The 19,023-nt window shown below is 41.5% G+C and overlaps 2 protein-coding genes across 7 annotated transcripts in view; one reads left to right on the top strand and one right to left on the bottom strand.

Moving 5' to 3' along the window:
* Nucleotides 1–2,464: 2,464 nt before the first annotated feature.
* On the bottom strand, nt 2,465–10,998 carry TRAPPC2 (trafficking protein particle complex subunit 2). Of its 2 annotated transcripts, none has more exons than XM_048492686.1 (5): nt 10,858–10,998; nt 6,853–6,957; nt 6,260–6,404; nt 4,740–4,825; nt 2,465–3,713 (listed from the first exon to the last, which is right to left on the bottom strand). In XM_048492686.1, exons 2-5 carry the CDS (start codon nt 6,943–6,945, stop codon nt 3,615–3,617), a joined length of 423 nt encoding a protein of 140 aa, XP_048348643.1. In that variant the 5' UTR covers nt 6,946–6,957; nt 10,858–10,998; the 3' UTR covers nt 2,465–3,614. The 2 variants fall into 2 exon arrangements, with proteins under 2 accessions (XP_048348643.1, XP_048348644.1); XM_048492687.1 differs by lacking the exon at nt 10,858–10,998 and adding an exon at nt 10,640–10,772.
* A 22-nt stretch (nt 10,999–11,020) lies between these two features.
* The window catches only part of OFD1 (OFD1 centriole and centriolar satellite protein), a 28,528-nt gene continuing 20,525 nt past the window's right edge, over nt 11,021–19,023 (top strand). For 2 of the 5 annotated variants that reach the window (XM_048492678.1, XM_048492676.1), the window contains exons 1-8: nt 11,066–11,391; nt 12,159–12,260; nt 12,939–13,139; nt 16,036–16,104; nt 16,185–16,215; nt 16,568–16,675; nt 17,430–17,566; nt 18,226–18,399. In XM_048492678.1, coding sequence (XP_048348635.1) covers nt 12,165–12,260; nt 12,939–13,139; nt 16,036–16,104; nt 16,185–16,215; nt 16,568–16,675; nt 17,430–17,566; nt 18,226–18,399 — 816 coding nt within the window. In that variant the 5' untranslated portion in view covers nt 11,066–11,391; nt 12,159–12,164. Of the gene's footprint in view, nt 11,392–12,158; nt 12,261–12,938; nt 13,140–16,035; nt 16,105–16,184; nt 16,216–16,567; nt 16,676–17,429; nt 17,567–18,225; nt 18,400–19,023 lie in introns of all 5 variants that reach the window. The other 3 variants (XM_048492677.1, XM_048492680.1, XM_048492679.1) reach the window with 3 other exon arrangements.

The raw sequence follows: 19,023 nt of genomic DNA, 5'->3' as shown, positions 1-19,023 counted from the left end.
TTGTATCTCTCAGAAGTGCTCTGATGGTATCCTCTCAAGCACCTGCAATACATTTTTGAAAGCTACAAACATGGGAACCCTCTCATTTCCAATCGAGACCCTTCTAGTCATGTGCTACACATGTGGGAGGGACAAACGTATTTGGCCCTGTACAGACAGTGAATATTCAAGAGGCCATTGCATATGGGAAGAAAATGTGCCCGAGTACCATTTCCTTCCCACTTAGGAAGAAAATTTCAGCTGCAACTAAATTCCATCCCACCAAAGCATAAAAATGCAGCCCTGCATTGTAGGAGCTAGTGAAAGTAATGTGCTTGTGCTGTATAAAAAAAAATCCCTGATATTAAAATGGCCGCTGCGGATAAATCCACTTGTTTTCTGGAATCCCTTGGGCTATCACAGTTCTAACTGCATTCTTCCCAGTGGCCCCTGAGGATTCTCCTCCACTATTTAAAAAAAATTGGAAGAAATCCCTCCCCCCCCCCCAATTTTTTTTCCAAAATGGCCACTGCTGGTAAAAATGCCTGTACCTCTGGAATCTCTTGGGCTATCACAGTGGTTTTAACTGCATTGCTTGGGATCACCTAGGGATTCTTCTCCATCCATCAGTTTTTCAAAACTCAACTCTTCCAATGTCTTCATTTTTCTCCTGGTCCCCTCATATGGCTACCACCTCCTTTCAGTGCAAAGAAGGTTCAGGAAATGGCTGCACATTAATTCAGCATCGAGGTTCTTTCTGTGAGACAAGGCGTAGCTGTTTGTGTTTGATTGCATATATTGAGTTTTCAAACTGCATTCCACCACTCCCCTCCCCCTTCCAAACTATAGGGATTTTTCATTTAGAGCTATTGTGCTTGGAATCCTGCAGCAAGGGGAAAGTCAATACAGATTAAATTCTCAGTAAAGTGTAACACTGGCCACACAGCTGGCAAAACAGAAAAGAACAGATGCTTTATCTACTGAACTGCAATTTACAAACAATGCTAGATTTAGAGGTGTTTGTTAAACTAGGCCTTTGATGTCCTCTTCTAGGGAAGTAACGGCATTTACTACATCCATATAAGAGACTTTTCTAGTGGCTATGGGAGGTTATTTCTTTCCATCAGTTTTGTAAAATTAAAGGTATAAACACTTTCAAATTTTCAAGATTCTTCTACATATAGTCAGGGAGCTGTTCTTTGTACTCTTTTACTCTTTGTAGCAGTTGGTCTAATAGAAGGGATATTCCTCCTGTATACAGTTATTCTCTCCTGGCAAGAATTCTCTTTTTCACCTAGGATATACTGAGGCAAATTTCTGGGAAATATCTCTGCTAAATGTTGTATGCTGTCAACAAGGAACTATTTTTTTTTAAGTCTGGTTAATCTACTAAAATGGCAGATTGGTTAAATCATGGGAAGGGATTAATTAATTCTTTTTCTTAATTGCTTTTTTCCCATAGCAACCCCATTGGGTTTTCAAGATAAGAGATGGTTTACTATTGCCTGCCTCAATGTCCCTGGAATTCCTTGGAGGTCTCCCATTCAAATAATTGCAAGAATTGAGGAAGTTTGGTTGGCGCAAGGTCACCTAGCAAGTTCTCATGGCAGTGTGGGAATTTGAACATTAATTTAGCAGATGCTAATTGAACACTTTTACCACTTTACCATTTTGGTTCTCTCCTAAGTACTAAAATAGTGAAAAAATATAGGGGAGGACAGATCTTGCTGGTTGGGAAAATACATTTCCATTACCAGGCATCATTACAGTTGTTGGTATTAATTAATAATTAGACAGCCATCAAAAAAAGTGTGTCCTGTGAAGCTCATGTCTGATACAAATTCCATTTATGAGTGTATGTTCCTCAAAAGGAGTTCTTGGAAATTAATGTGTGTGCCATGAGATGGTTTCTTCTTGCATAAATGTCCATTTTGAAAAGGACTATTTTACAGGATCTCTCAGAGGTTCAAGTCATGTTTTTTACAAATGTAACAGGCATCTACAATATCAGCGTTTTAACTCAAGGAAAACTGTTCAAAGACACTGTCCAATAAACCAAAAAAGTATGTTAAGCTTCCTGGATAGTTTAGTATAGTATAGCACAGCAGTCCTTAGAAATTCACGGCTGATCCTCACTTGCCATGATCAAGACCAGCTTTTGGTGTTGGGTACAAGGGCCATTCCTGTTCCATAAGAGGATCAGATATATGCATATATTTCCCAAATATATGAGAACCGAATGGGAAATACTATGTGCTCTTTTTGGGAGGAGGGGTCTGAGCCATCCTCACTAAGTGAAAAATCAATGTCTTCTAGAAAAGCAGATGTACAACATATGAGACAACTAGGTTCTTTTACTGGCTGGCCAGACATCGATCCAACAAACTATTCTGTACATGGTAACCTTAAGTACACAAATTATGCCCACCTGTTTGATTAAGCCTTGTATAGAAAGTAAACTGAAAGAAACCTTAGCACACAGAAATCATGTTATAATACTTTTATTTGGGAATGTTAATGCAACCTCTTTATAACAAATTTATGTTTTGTCATTCTGAACAATAAATTCATACAATGAAATACTACAACTTAAAGAGAATGAAATACCAGTGAACTGAAGCACGTGCTTAAGTTCTACATACAATATGAACAAGTTTGTTTTAGTCAAATCTAAACTATTTTGGCCTTTCTTTAGTCTGCAGGTACAGGTTTGCTTCCACATTAATATTTTCACAAATGGAAGGATTTTCACCTGCAGAGTGTAACTACCCACCTGCCCATTGGAGACATTTTGGGCTGTGGCTGGCAGGAATATGACAGATCTGCAGGTAGAAATTCCTCCATCCATGGAAGTTCTGATGGATCCAAACCTATGGCTATTTTTTGATACCTCAGAGAAGTAACTATTTAGAATAGCACCCTCAGACTCAACTGTACTAGAAATCAGTGGAGTTTACAAATATTTAACTTAGTTGTATTGGACTCACTGTATTATTTTAGACATGGCAGTTAGAGAAAATTGACCTTAAGCTTAAATGAGCAACTTGAGTTTAAAGAACACCTGAGTTGCAGCATCTTACTACATAAAAGTTTAGATATTTTCATATACAAGGTGCGTGTGATGCCTTATGCTTTCCGTTAACGGCCATTCGCCCTTGTGGAAATTATGGCAATGACTTTCTGGTCAATGTGGTATTCTAAGAATTTCTTTAGAAACAACTGATTTTAATTAATAAGAGACTTGTTTCCAAGTCAATAGGTATATTTTTCTCCCTTTCCTCCCTGTTTTTCTTTCCATGCAAGGTTCTAAACCTGGTTCATCTTGTCAAATTTCAACTGAAGCTTTTAGGGATAGACAGGTAGTGGATTTCTTCATACTGACGCTTACCAATAACCACAAAAATTTATATGCTCTGACTTCAGATAAAGTGGTGAAAGAGGAAGCTAGCTAGCAACATTATATTCATGTTTTGACAGAAGTACAATATTACATATTTGAACCAATTACAATTAATTAGCAATGTCTGAACTCTTGAAGTTGTGTTCTGGTTTTCCCAAATGTTCAATGTTTTTAAACTTCTTGAGAGTAGCAGGTTCAGGAAAAAGTCAAGTGAGCTATTTGAATCAGTCACTGTTCAACTTAAGAGATGTTTCTTCCCAAGAAACTGAACTTTTCTGTCAAATGCAGTTGATCGAATGGGAGAATTGGGTTCGTAAAATGGATTCATTGCAAACTGAGGAAAGAAAAGTAATCAATGTACTGATTTGAATGGGCTTACCAGAATAACTTTGCATAGAATTGCACCATAAAAATCCTAGGACCAAGTACCATTTTAAAAAAAATAATCAATTTAGTATTGTCGAAGGCTTTCACGGCCGGAATCACTGGGGTGCTGTGTGGTTTCCGGGCTGTATGGCCGTGTTCTAGCAGCATTCCTCTGAGGATCCTCTGAAGATGCCAGCCACAGATGCGGGGAAAACGTCAGGAGAGAATGCTGCTAGAACACGGCCATACAGCCCAGAAACCACACAGCACCCCAATCAATGTAGTGATGTGACAGCTGCTTAGATGCATAAAATTCTCACAATGCTTTTTAGACTGTCTAAAATGAATGTTGGACTAGGATCTGGGGACCCGGTTCTAAATCCCCTGTCTGACATGGAAGTCTGCTGAGAAATCCTGGGGCAGTCACACATTCTTAACCCAAACTACCTTGCAGGCTTGTTGTAAGAATAAAATGGAGAGGAGAGTGATATAAGCTGCTTTGGGTTTCCATTAAAAAGAAAGGCATGGTATAAATTAAGAAAACAAAGGAATGATCTATACTTTTGTTAGAATGCTATTAGTGCACCCTGGACTAATTTTTGGAACAGGCAGAGGACTACATATTCTGGGCTTGATAACCAACAATTGTTTTTGCTAGGCAAGTAAGGCATTCTTGCTTTCTATTCCATATAAGCAAAGCAGATGTGGCCCACTAATTCACAGAACAGTAACAGTAAGTGGAATGTACATTTGTGGTACCTCTTCTCCTCCAGCTTGTAGTGGAGTAAACTGGGGACGTCCTTTATCAGTTACCAGAAACAGAATCCTGATTGCCACTGATGGGAATATTTGTGGACCCCAGTGGTGAAGGTGGGTAGCATGGAGCCTATTCTCTGATACAGGATAGCTTAGAAGTGGCCTGTCAAGTAATGAATTTCTCTTTCATACATTAGTGAATGTAATATAAATGCTTAAGTAATTCAAAAAGTCTCACCTTTATATACAAGTCGTAGACATCACTAAAGAAGTTTTTGATTCCATCTTCTTGCCTGACATCATGAAGTATTATAAATCTCATATGTAGAATAAATTAAGAATTAATAAAGCTAGTGAAGTACAACATTATTCTGTGCCATAGGAAAGTTAAACTCATCATGGTCCCCAGCCTGGTACAAAAATATGTCACCAGTTCAACATTTCTCTTCTCACCAAGGTACAGGGAAAGAAAAAAAAATAACCACAATTGTGAATGAGCAGTTTAGGAAAGTTATGTAACTGGCAGTTAGACCATACTGCAACAAACACTGAGTTCCTTGAAATGCACTCAGAGTAATCCTCTCTCTCATACACACAAATGGAACTTCAAAAAAGCTTCAAAAAACAGCCTTCGAAGAGTTTTACTTTGCTTTTTTTGGAAAGGTTCTTGCTGCCTTATTGATTTAACCTATGGTTTAATTTTTTAAAAATTAACTTTGAAATACTATATACTACTGCAAGTATTTAAGAAACAACATGATATAGGTGTTAAAACAATGTATGCAAAAGTGAGTTGCAGTGCATGTCAGCTGCCCAGCAAAAAAAACCTGGCAACCAGTATATTAGCCAGCAGCCCAATTCCTCATGAGTGTCAGTTATAAAAGGTTTTACTATACTACGAACAGTTCCATTAAAAAAATATAGTGAGCTTGGAGGATTCCTGTAGGCCTTGTTCTACATATCCATGATCTTAGGGGAAAACAGGTAAACTGAATGATTCTTCTGTCCCCACCCACCCACCCACCCTTTCCTTGACCTGACATGAGTTATTTATGTTCCTATCCACCCATCCTAAATGGGCAGCCCATTGCAGAGCCCTTCGGGGGTGGGCAGTTTAGCAAATTGAATAAATGAATAAACAATAATAATAGTAACAAGTTTGAAGTTACATGTGGTTTATAGGACATATGGCCCTGGCCCATTTCCCATGAGGCTAATGAAAGGAAGTAGCCGTAAGAAAGAGTTTTGACCCCCTTCTCCACTTCTCACTGATTCTTAGGATGCAGCAGCAAGTTTCCCCTCGCCTATGGGGAGGGATCAGAATACTTATTGTGAGCTTTGTCTGGGCTGAGAGGTAGCATTCTGACCCCTCCCTGTTCAATTTATCTATGGGGGGGGGGACTCCTCTTCCCTGAGAACAAGTGACAGGCAATGTTCTGGACTTACTCCCCACAACAGTTATAGACTATAATGGCACCAGATACCATCACAGAAAGCTTAACGGACAACTGTTTGATTTGTGCACCCCTGGATTTTAAAGTAGTGATTAAAGACCATCGTAAGCAAAACAAACAGAGCTTTTAATCCTTTTTCCAGAGTGTGGCATTATGGTTCCCTTAGTATGGTGTTTACCCACTGACTATCCTACCACCACCTCCAAATTAGCGCATTCAGGTCTGCTAAAGAATACCCCCTATTCTTCCCTTCTATAAAAAAGGCAAATTAACAATGTCTAAAATAGTCTCTGAAAAAGGATATGTCCTGCAGTGACAAATGCAGAAACAAACCATTCGTTAAATTTGTCCACAGTCTTCAAATACATATTATTAGACAGCCACATATTCTCATCTACTAGATCAAGAGCTGCATGAGCTATGAATTGATTGAGATGGCGATGGTCATCCTGTAAAGCATCAAATGGTGAAAATCAGCTTTAAACACAGAGAACATTGAAGTAAAACATAAAACTTTGATATATTATTAAATGCTCAGTAGTAACCTAAAACAACATCCATGAATGATTAACTAGTGAATTACTACAGGCTGAACCAGGGACACAATCTTTACAGCTATTCTAGATGAACCAGTCTCTGAAGATAGTAAAATACATACATTGGAAGAAAAGCCCCCATATTCATTTCTTGCAGTTCTACTGCAGTCTAGAGGAAAACATGGTACTGTAATTCAGATAGGAGGAATGTATTGTGAATTCATGAAACGCAGCACAATATTTTGGGAATATTTTGCAATCAGATTATTTTAATTGCTAACTCTTTCCAGAGATAATGTAATAATCCCTGGGTTCGTGGAGCTGGGAAAAGTTTTCATAAAACATTGTACAAATTTCATACCTTAGATTCCAGTTTACCAGCTGGTAAAAATTCCATTTCAAACACTGGGTTATCATGATGGCCCACAATTACGAAGTAGAAGCTTCCAGACATGATATTGCCTTTCTGAAAAAGAATAGACTGAGAATCACACAGTTGGAAGAGGCCATCTCTATCTTTATTTTCAATCTTATATCCCGACCATCCCTGCAGGGCTTGTGTTTTATATCCCACCCATCTCACAGATATCTAGTTCCCTCAGACTGGGTTTTTTTAGAAGTTTTTTCTCTTTTTCTGTGTGGGAATAAGTTAACTGTCTTTTAGGATAGGGTTTATTCACTCAAAACGTGTAGTATGAAAACTTTTTAATGTTAAGAGAATCAACAGCATTAGAGAATTCCTGTATATACTGTAGACATATGCAATACTTAAATCCAAAATGCATTCCTTTACAAAGAAGATGCTGCCCTCTTCATGAAATGAGAAGACAGGGCTTTCTTTGTTTGTGGATTGGTCTTTCCTGCTTCAGTTAACTATTAGCCCAATCCCGCTGCCTCCAAAGAGGCAATCAGTGGCGCAGGCACTGGAGAAAAGAAGAAAATTCTGTTCTTTCCCAGGGAAGTCCATTGTTGTAACTTATGCCACAATTTTTGGTGATGCAAGCCTGCACTGCAAAAAGGGAACAATTCCAAGGCTCATTCCGCACATGCAGAATAATGCACTTTCAAACTGCTTTCAGTGCTCTTTGAAGCTGTGCGGAATAGCAAAATCCATTTGCAAACAGTTGTGAAAGTGGTTTGAAAACGCATTATTTTGCGTGTGCGGAAGGGGCCCAAGCTAAGACTTCACAAGCTGCCAACAAAACTCAGGTCAGCCCCCAGGAAAGCCCCTGTCAATACTGACACAGGCCCAAAAGTGCAGAAACAATGGTGTGGGAACAAACTTCCAAGTTTGGGCATTTCAGAGCTGTGCAACGTCCTGCCACTGAGGCAGATGCCTATGTGTCAGCTCCATGACACTTTGCGTGGTGGTGGCAGCAGTGGCGCCACCACAGGGGTCACACCGCTTCCAATTAGGCTCTCCCCTCCCTTTGAATTGCAGTATGATGCAGTTTCATGGAAACAGTAAAACCAGAGCCTGCTGTTGTGTTGACCTGCAGGAGGTGAAACTAGTATTTTCAAGGATGCTTATTGTTTAAATTCTTAAGTTCAGAATGGAATTATAGTCCTTGGGAGTGGCATTACAGTCCCAGAGACCATCAACCCACTCTGATGGCTGTCATTTCAGTTCCAGAACAGTGTGTGATCCCAGAGGCCATCATTCTACTCCAGAAACTATTCCAATTCCAGAGCATTTTAATCTGATTTAAAGGACTGTCATTCCACAGTAAGGGCTATCATTCCAGTCCCACAACAGTGTATCTGTTCTCAGAGACTGTGCTTCCACTCTGGTATGGTCAATCCAGTCTTACAGCTATCTGATCACAGGGAACCATTATTCCACTGAGTCATTCCATTCTCAGATTAGTTTATGCAATGACTGCGACCATCATTGCAGTTTCTGTGCAACTTTTGTGTGCTGCAATGTATTCCATTGTGCCAATGGAAGTCAACTGGCATTCTTGGAACGCATTATATCCAATGACCTTCAGGCAACTTTCTCTGTTCTCAGTGGGCATTCATGTCATTCATTTTAGTACATCCCTATTAGAAACAACATCTTCTGGAATCTGCCAATTTGCACTTAACCTCAAGCTTGGAGTGTCTGAGACAAACTGAAAACTTATGCTCATTATTTTGTGATATGTTTATTTATTTATTTATTGTTGCATTTTTATACCGCCCTCCCCCGGAGGGCTCAGGGCGGTGTCCAACATTAACAACAGACAATAAAACAAGATAAAAATAAATTAAGACTTAAAATGCAGCATTCAATATCAAACCTTATTTAAGTTTTAAAATAGATGGCATCCGGCTATTAAAACCTCCTCTTAAGAGAGGGACAGTGGGTCTAGAGTGTTTCTCAGCATGTTTGTTTCGGGCACCCACATCAGCGGCTGGTCTCCCCAAAGGCCCGGTGGAAAAGCTCAGTCTTACAGGCCCTGCGGAACTCACTGAGGTCCCGCAGGGCCCGGACAGCTGGAGGAAGAGCATTCCACCAGGCAGGGGCCAGGGCCGTAAATGCCCTGGCCCTGGTGGAGGCCAGCCGCATCATAGAGGGGGCGGGGATCACCAGCAGATTGGCCTCCGCAGAACGCAGAGACCGGCGTGGGACATATGGGGCCAGACGGTCTCGTAGGTACGAGGGTCCCAAGCCGCGCAAGGCCTTAAAGGTTAAAACCAATACCTTGAAGACGATCCGGAATTCAACTGGGAGCCAGTGCAGGCGACGCAACACGGGCATGATGTGATCTCTAAAGGCACCGCCCGTGAGCAGACGTGCCGCCGCATGCTGGACCAATTTTAATTTCCGGATCAGCCGCAAGGGGAGGCCCACGTAGAGCGAGTTGCAATACTCTAATCTGGAGGTGACCGTTGCATGGACCACTGTGGCCAGGTCCGCTTGGGAGAGGAAGGGGGCCAGTCGCCGGGCCTGGCGAAGATGGAAAAACGCAACCCGGGTTGTATGGGCCACGTGGGTCTCCATTGAAAGAGACGAATCCAGGTGGACCCCCAGGCTGCGAACTGAGGGGGTCGGTGCCAATGAGACCCCCTCCCACACCGGCGGCTGAAAGTCCCCTGCCCCCCCCCCCTCGGCCTAGCCAAAGGATCTCCGTCTTTGTTGGATTCAGCTTTAGCCTGCTCTGCTTCAACCAACCAGCAACCGCCTCCAAACAGTGCTGCAGAGCTGCAGGGGCGGTGACGGCTCCCCCCTCCATCGACAGAATGAGCTGGGTGTCATCAGCATACTGGTGACAGACCAGCCCAAAGCTCCGTACCAGCTGAGCAAGGGGTCGTATATAGATGTTGAATAACAGCGGGGACAGCAGCGCTCCCTGAGGTACACTGCAATAAAGCGGGCACCCTCGGGAGGCCTTGTCCCCACACCACACTTGCTGACTCCGGTCCCGGAGAAACGAGGCAATCCATTGAAGGACAGTGCCCCGCACCCCGGAAGCGGCCAGGCGGTGGGTCAAAAGATCGTGATCGACCACATCAAACGCTGCGGTAAGATCCAATAATACCAGCAGCACCGATCCGCCTCGGTCAAGCTGCGTATGGAGCGTGTCTGTGAAGGCGACGAGAACAGTCTCCGTCCCATGCCCAGCACGGAAGCCGGACTGGAAGGGATCGAAGGCCGATGTGTCCTCCAGAAAACCTTGAAGCTGCTCCAACACCACTCTCTCAATTACCTTCCCCAGAAACGAAAGATTCGAAACTGGGCGGTAATTGGCCGGATCACTAGGATCTAATGACGGTCTTTTTAAGAGTGGGCGGACCACTGCCTCCTTCAACCCACCAGGTTAATTTGTCCAAATAAAAAGGTATCACTTGGCTATTATTAGAAATAAACTATTTCTGTCTCAGATCTGCTACAGATCATTTTACAAAATAGTATCCTCTTGAAAGACAAAGAGTTTCAAAGCTAGAAGTAGTTTGAAGAGCTCTGCTTTTTCACTCCAGTTACCATAATTTGACAGAAATCTAATGCCCTTGGACGCTGATACAAAAAGAGTTGGGTCTTTATTGCCCTCCATAACTTCGCCCCACCTTATCTATCTACTCCCGTATCTGCCATGACTTTCATTCCTTCTGTTCCACCACGTTGTAACTGTCTAAAGTTTTTCCATTGCTTCAAGAGACTGTACCCTTTCTATAACTTTTCTAGGGTTGATCCATCTAGATTACCCTATGGCTGGGGACGACGAGGAGAAAAAACAGCGATGGAAAGCGCTTCACTTCTTCTCCATTAGCTGTTGTATCCTCTGCTGTTAAGAGGGAACGAAATCAATCCTTCCTTCGAACTGAATCGGGGAAGAAGTGCTTATCTCAAGCCCAAACAACCCAGAAAGACCCCGCTACTCACTCTCGTTTTTCTCCTTCGTCCGCCACCTAAAACATTAGGCGCGCTTTGATGTCGTCACGACGCCCGGCGAAGCACCCAAACAAACCGACGCGGGAGCCGAAAAGAGGCCTGCGAAAGAGGTTGGAAATCGAGAGTTCTCGCGAGAGCGAGTCGCCGGGCGGATGGTAACTGTGGTAACAGGGCAGCGCAGGCGTCGGTGTGTTACTGGGCGGGGCTCGGAGTCCAATTGTTGCGGGTTCGAGTACGGGTTCGTGCCTCAGTGTTGTGACTTCGCGGCACGGTGGTGAGAGTGGACGTGGTTTCTTCTGTGTGCGTTTCGGAGCCTCCTCCTGTTGTGCCAAAGCAGAGCCTCCAAAGCGGTCAGACCTGCGCCTGGGGGTCCCGAAACAGTCGCGCGTTGAGGCAGTGCTTGGGAGCTCTGAGCGCTCTTGCAATATGAGCGGTAGACGGTTGTAACGGCTCCCTCCTCAGCCACCGAGATCAAGAGCTCTGGGAGATACGAATAACACCATTGCCTTGCCTTTGCCGCTTCGGGTATTTCTGGGCTTTTTTGTGGCTGTGCTCACTGGTGGTGGGTCTTTTCTGAGGGCTGTCCCATGACCTGAGTAGGAGCACACTTTTGTTTACTGCCCTCCCCCCCTCCAAAAAAGGCCGTGTTCTAGACTGGGTCTGTGCCGGATTGCTGTTCAATGCAGACCTTTGAGATCTTCAGAATTGTCAGGTTTTATTTTTAAAGCGTTCATGAAATGTTAGATCATTCGTGGTTTCAAAATTACCTCCTTACTAGATTACCGTGAATTTACTCAATCCGTACAGATGCAATGCAAGTTTTTGTTTTTCGATCCTACTTCCTATCCCATTATGATATCTGCTTGTCAGTTCACTTTTAGGATCCTATCCCTTGGGATATGTTGTGTATTACTCATGGCCTCCACGTTCTTTGTGTCAATGAAAAAATGAAAACAACAACAGTGACAAATCCTCAGCGCAGTAATAGTTTTGTAACTTCTAAGTTTTAGACCTGTGTCCTCCCTCTCCCAAATCCTTCTATGTATTTCTGCTTCTTTAAATCCCTGATGTCGTGGGATATATGTTGGTGAATAATGAATATTCACTTTTACCTGACAACGGATCTTTGTTGTTTTCGGCATGCTTAATATCATTCTCCTCCCCAAACCCCACTTCAGATTTTGTTTAAATTCTTAAGTTCAGAAAATTAAGATTTGGATATGCAGTCTGTGCTGTAAGAATAACTTTTATGTTTGAGTATGTCACTATATATATCTTGTGTGTGTATTTAGATCCTGATGTCTTCACCTGAATTTAAGGTTCTGTCACAAGATGAACTCCGGAAAAGACTGTATCAGACGTTCAAAAACCGAGGTGTTTTGGACACACTGAAGGTATTTTATTTAAGTTAGATAGGAGCTGGTGAAGCGGATCATCTGTAAAATGAATGGGAGCTTACTTTTTACTGCTGTAAGGAATTGTTTACAAAGAACAATCTTAATAATCCTGAGTGTATTTTCTGTTTTAAAAAATGCTGAAATGCAGCAGAATGCCTTTAGTCCCTATTTCAGAAAATCTGAAAATGCAAATAGCCAAAGTAAGAACACATATGAACACATATGATGTAATTCTTATCCATGAATCCATGTAAGCAGAATGCCTTTAGTCCCTATTTCAGAAAATCTGAAAATGCAAATAGCCAAAGTAAGAACACATATGATGTAATTCTTATCCATGAATCCATGTAAGGTAAACCAATGATGTGTAAGCAATTCGTTAATTATAAGTTGGAAGCTGATATAATCTCCATTAACTTTGAAAATGTAGTCCTTTTAAATATTCAATAGAACTCAAATTGAAAGACTGATTACAATTCGGATGGCAGATTAAAATGAAGCAGATTATGTTCTGATTTCAGATCCTTTTTCATTACCGATCTAGAAATGAACATGAACATGAAAAGGAAGCCCAGCCTTCCTTTTCATGTATTTCTGGGCCATTTGTAGCACAGCACAGTTTTACTTTTAATGTTAAATGTATCTTCAGAGTTTGCTCTTTTTCATCTGTTGCAGACACAACTTCGAAACCAGCTCATACATGAGCTAATGAATCCTGTTTTGAGTGGAAAAATTCAGCTACAAACCGTTTCTAATGACTGCAGTTCATTGTTAATTAGTGCCTCTAACAGCCTGGTGGCAGATCACCTGCACAGATGTGGATATGAATATTCACTATCTGTCTTCTATCCAGAAAGTGGATTAGAAAAGGATAAGGTAAGTGCATACCTCTTCTGAAGGATCTATGAGATTATGTTTTGGTGCTTAAATTGTCTGTATAATGATAATACAATAGTAAAAAGACCATGTGTTGACTTGAGAAGGCTGTTAACCATCTGGCAACAGGAGATTCAATTTTGTCAGCAGCAAATCCTTAAGCAGTCTGTATAGAGTCATGACATTACAGGCAAGCGCAGGTCTGCATAGGCTCGATTTTACATTACCTGCTGCTGAGGATATGATAAGCCCACCAAATTATTATTAAGCATAGAATTGCCCACCACAGCAGAGGTAGATGCAAGATTACCAGCTAGTCCCCTGAGAAGTGAATTTTTGCTTGTAGTGAAAGGGGACACTCAGCAAACATTATTTAAGAGTCAGCCTTACTAGCTGTTGAACATCCACCCATGTGTTTGCCATATATGGAGGCTTGTAATGGAGATATGGGAAACTATTAAAGCCTGCCCCTTTGGCTTTAGTGTTCTGCTTTACAATATGAGGCTATCTCATCAAGCATGACATTTTTATTAGTTGTGACTTCACTGGAGTAGGGATATGAAGCACCATAAGTTTCTATAAGAGTAAGAACATAAGAAAGAGCCTGCTGGATCAGACCAGAGTCCATCTAGTCCAGCTCTCTGCTACTCGCAGTGGCCCACCAGATGCCTTTGGGAGCTCACATGCAGGATGTGAAAGCAATGGCCTTCTGCTGTTGCTGCTCCCAAGCACCTGGTCTGTTGAGGCATTTGCAATCTCAGATCAAGGAGGATCAAGATTGGTAGCCATAAATCGACTTCTCCTCCATAAATCTGTCCAAGCCCCATTTAAAGCTATCCAGGTTAGTGGCCATCACCATCTCCTGTGGCAGCATATTCCAATCACGCATTGCGTGAAGAAATGTTTCCCTTGATTAGTCCTAATTCTCCCGCCCAGCATTTTCAATGTATTCCCCCTGGTTCTAGTATTGTTAGAAAGAGAGGAAAAATGCTCTCTGTCGACTTTTTCTACCCCATGCATAATTTTATAGACTTCAATCATATCCCCCCTCAGACGTCTCATCTCCAAACTAAAGAGTCCCAAACACTGCAGCCTCTCCTCATAAGGAAGGTGCTCCAATCCCTCAATCATCCTCATTGCCCTTCTCTGAACTTTTTCTATCTCTTCAATATCCTTTTTGAGATGTGGCGACCAGAACTGAACACAGTACTCCAAGTGTGGTTGCACCACTGCTTTATATAAGGGCATGACAATCTTTGCTGTTTTATTATCAACTCCTTTACTAATTATCCCCAGCATAGAGTTTGCCTTTTTCACAGCTGCCATGCATTGAGTTGACATTCCCAAAGAACTATCAACTAAGACACCCAAATCCCTTTCCTGGTCTGTGACTGATAGTACTGACCCCTGTAGAGTGTATGTGAAGTTTGGATTTTTTGCCTCTATGTGCATCACTTTACATTTTGCTACATTGAACTGCATTTGCCATTTCTTAGCCCACTCACCTAATTTATCAAGGTCCGCTTGGAGTTCTTCGCAATCCTTTGCAGTTCTCACCACCCTACATAATTTGGTATCATCCACAAACTTGGCCACCATGCTACTCACCCTTACTTCTAGGTCATTTATGAGTAGGTTAAAGAGCACTGGTCCCAAAACGGATCCTTGGGGGACACCACTCCTTACATCTCTCCATTGTGAGAACTTCCCATTCACACCCACCCTTTGCTTTCTGTTTCTCAACCAGTTTTGAATCCTTAGGAGAACTTCCCCTCTTACTCCTTGATTGCTGAGTTCTCTCAATAGTCCCTGGTGAGGAACTTTGTCGAAAGCCTTTTGGAAATCCAGGTATTCAATATCCACTGATTCCCCTTATCCACATGCCTGTTTACACCTGCAAAGAACTCTAGTAAGTTTGTAAGACAGAACTTGTCTCTTAAAAAGCCATGCTGACTCTTCCTCAGCAGGTCTTGCTTTTCTACATGTTTTATAATTTTATCTTTAATGATAGATTCGACTAATTTCCCAGGAACAGATGTCAAACTGACTGGCCTGTAATTTCCTGGGTCCCCCCTAGATCTTTTCTTAAAGATTGGTGTGGCATTGGCCATCTTCCAGTCTTCAGGGATGGAGGCTGATTTCAGGGATAAGTTGCATATTAAAGTAAGAAGATCAGCAATTTCATGCTTGAGCTCCTTAAGAACTCTGGGTGAATGCAGTCTGGGCCAGGGGATTTGGTAGCATTTAGTTTATCAGTGGCTGCCAACACTTCTTCCTTGTCTACCACTATCTTCACTAGTTCCTCGCATTCGCCTCCGAAGAAGCTTGGTTCAGGTGCAGGAATTTTCCTCACCTCCTTTTGGGTGAAAACAGATGCAAAGAATTTGTTCAGCTTCTTTGCAATCTCCCTGTCATTCTTTAGCACACCTTTTGTTCCTTCGTCATCTAACAGGCCTACCGCTTCTCTAGCTGGCTTCCTGCTTTTGATGTACTTGAAGAACTGTTTGTTGCTGATCTTGATGTTCACAGCCATGTATGTGCTTGTGACCCACAATCAGATGACACACAATCTGACATATTTGTCATTCTACTACAGTTAGAGGGATGTGTGAGCTTTTAACATGTGGAAAAGTTTAGCTTACTTAGACATCCAGTGCTGGGATACATTTTGTAGAATTAAGATGTGGTGGACCAGTGTAGGAGAGTATGGATCAATCATTGTAGGTGGGAGGGTTCTAGTCAGCTGAAAGGTTTCCGATGGAAAAGCACTATCCATGGTCCAGTGATACATATAACATCACATTAATTGTCCCAGTTGTTTGTGTTGCTCTGAATTTTCAAACTGTAAAATTTATGACTGTGCATAAGAGATGTCTGTCTTTTTCTTCTTATGAAGCTGCTTACTATGCAAGATCTCCTGCATCTGATGAGGATCAATCCAAAGACAGATCTTTATAAAACACTGGTAAAATAATTTTCCTTTTGAAAATCTTGTCTGTTGTTGAAGCTGGCTGAAAAAAAATGATACTCTTTTTTCTTGTACAGATTTCAGCCTCTCAAAAGGACAATGCAAAAGGTATGTATTTAAAGATTTTTTTTAAAAGGCTCTGACTTTGTAGGCATCAATCCAAAAACTGTACAGGCATGTTTGACAATAGAATTTGTGGCTATTTTCACTGTAGCATGTTATGCTGCTCAGAATCAAACTGTTCTTTGAAGAAATGCATTGAATGTGATGAGATGGTGCAATAAACATGTAGCTTTTGATGACTTATTTGCATATTCTGACACATTTTTTATTTAGATTTGTTGAACTTTTGGTAATTAGCAGTTTTATACTGTTGCAAAATAGAATGTATTGCTCCTGCTTAAGTTTGGAGAACTGATTTGTTGTAGAATAAATATGTGATTAACAGGGCATCTCTAAGGTTTTCTTGTGCAGGTTTTAATGGAGCTGATAGAGCATAATCTCTGCAAGGAGACATGTGACACAGGAACTCAGACAGGTCCCACGCCATGTTACAAAGAATCTCTTGGTAAGTGTAGTTATTTTGACCTGTTTTCCTGTTACTTGGCTTCAACACAGTGAATGTTTGTGAGTTAAAACAGTAATGCCGGGAAATACTGCAGTTTTTTTGTACTGGCAGTACAAAGGATGGTTGTGTGACCATTTAGAAATATACTGCAGGGCAAGGAACTTGTGCAGCCCTGCTACACCCACATAACCACAGAGATGTAGGACAAATGAAGCACTCACTCTCCATACCTCATATATAAAGAAGCACAAAATACCAATGTGTAACACGCATGAAGTTATCCTTTTACTCAACTTAGAGAGAGCGCTTTCCAAACAGAGACCACCCACAATCTGACTTCATCTCAAAAACTCTTCTTGTGCCAAGATATGGTAAAAAAATTTCCCTTAGTATTAGTCCAGGGGTCTACAACCTGCGGCTCTCCAGATGTTCATGGGCTACAAATCCTATCAGTCCCTGCCAGCATGACCAATTGGCTCTTACCAGCCATCATGTCACTAGCCAGGAACATGCTAAGCTCCTTTGTATGGACCAGGCCATAGACTCACTTGCTCAGATTCAAGTTGGAATTCCAGAGGAACCAACTAAGTCGGAGTCATGGATGAAACTGCCAGATACCTGCTTCTCTGTCTTATTTCCATATGTCCACACCATACTGACTTTAAAAAAAATGTGGCCTTTCTACTGCCTTTCTGCCATTTTAACATTAAATTTAATCATCTTAAATGGGATCTTGTGCTATGTTTTTCTTTAGCTGAGAAACTTCAACTGATTGATGAACAGTTTGCAGACAAGTATCCTCATCGCAACACATTTGAGTCTTTAGAAGTAAAACTCATTGAATACAGAAAAGAAATAGAAGATCAGCTCCAAGCAGAAATGGCTCAGAAGGTCAGAGGAATCCAAGGGAAAGATGGACAAATTTCATTACAGAATTCTTGTATGACCTTGATATTCTATAGGCATATGTTTGTTCCAATAGAATTTACTCCCCCACCCACCCAACAATACCAAAGAGTGATTAAAAGCAGAGGGTGAACAACTGTTAAGTAAAGTATTATTTCCATTATGAACCATAGGAGTAATAACTTACTGGTTTATGAATGTACTTTTTCATCTACACCAGGGAAACAGCAACAGACCACACAATTTTGCTTGGTCTGTGAGACTTATCGGCATGTAGCCCAGGGTTACTTTCCAGTGCATTTGGCTAAATACAGCCCTCTTCTTTTCATTTGCACCAGCATCTCCTTGATACATGTTGTAAGTTTTTGATATTTGGGCCAACAAAGTTGGACTACTAGTGGGCTGGTGATGAGGTTTGGGGAGGGAAGCAGATGGTGATTAGACTGGGAAGAGAACAGTTCCTTACAGTGACCTTCTAGGCAGAGTTGCTTTCTTGTAGTTTATTGAAATGTGGATCTACTTGTGTGCATAATTTCTCCCAGTGGAACTGTCATATAGCTTGTTTGCTTAGTTGTTTAGTAAAGTGATGTAAGCTTGTTTCCTTAACAAAGTTGAAATTTATAATATTATTTTAAATATAACAGTTGCATCATTTCAAAGAGGTTGAAATAGCTAAAATTCAAATGGATGAAAGAGCACAATCCCAGAAAGAAATCTCAGAACTTCGCAGAGAATTTGAAAAAGCTCACCAGGCTAAGTCAGAAGCTCTGACTTCACGTGAAAGGAATGCTATTTCAAGGCTTCAGAAGCAGCAAGAGGTAATGTACAAAAGCTGTAATTAAATGAAATGTTAACAAGGTTCTGATAACTTTTGATTCAGGGGTGGTTGGTTGTCCACTTCTAAGAGTCATGCTACCCAGACCTGGCTAGCCTGATCTAATTGGATCTTGGGAGAAAGCAGGGTTGACCCTGGTTAGTACTTGGATGGGTGACCATTAAGGAAGTCCAGGGTTGTTACCCAGAGGCTGGTGATGGCAAACCACCTCTGAATGTTTCTTACCTTAAAAACCTCACAGGGCTGCCATAAATTTCCACCACCAAAACTTATCCTGGATAGATTTTGGAAATTACATAAGTTTGCTCAGTAGAGCCTAGTCTATTCACATCTCAGCCCATAACTGGGTTTGCATGTTGAAGAATGGACATCAAAGTCACACTTCACCATGCAGTGTATGGTACTTTTATGGTCGATATTCAGTAAAGATAGGATGGGTTCAAGGCCTTTGGGGGAAAAAATGTGGGTTGTGATCTCATGATGATCTGTATTTTACTACCTCTACATTGCTTGTACATCCAATTTCATTTTGTTCCCTAATTTGTTCCTAAAGTTCAACTGATGTTTGGGAAAAATGTCACCATCTCTTACTTTATTTCAATGAGTG

Source organism: Sphaerodactylus townsendi, linkage group LG04, assembly GCF_021028975.2.
Source record: "Sphaerodactylus townsendi isolate TG3544 linkage group LG04, MPM_Stown_v2.3, whole genome shotgun sequence".
Lineage (NCBI taxonomy): Eukaryota > Metazoa > Chordata > Lepidosauria > Squamata > Sphaerodactylidae > Sphaerodactylus > Sphaerodactylus townsendi.
This window is presented reverse-complemented; position numbering and strand designations above follow the sequence as displayed.

Coding starts and splice junctions, on each gene's coding strand:
- TRAPPC2 (XM_048492686.1), bottom strand. CDS start 6,945: ATGTCTGGAAGCTTCTACTTCGTAATTGTGGGCCATCATGATAACCCA. Junction 6,405..6,852: donor CTGGTAAACTGGAATCTAAG/GTATGAAATTTG, acceptor GATGCTTTACAG/GATGACCATCGCCATCTCAA. Junction 3,714..4,739: donor TCTACGACTTGTATATAAAG/GTGAGACTTTTT, acceptor TTCTTTCCTCAG/TTTGCAATGAATCCATTTTA.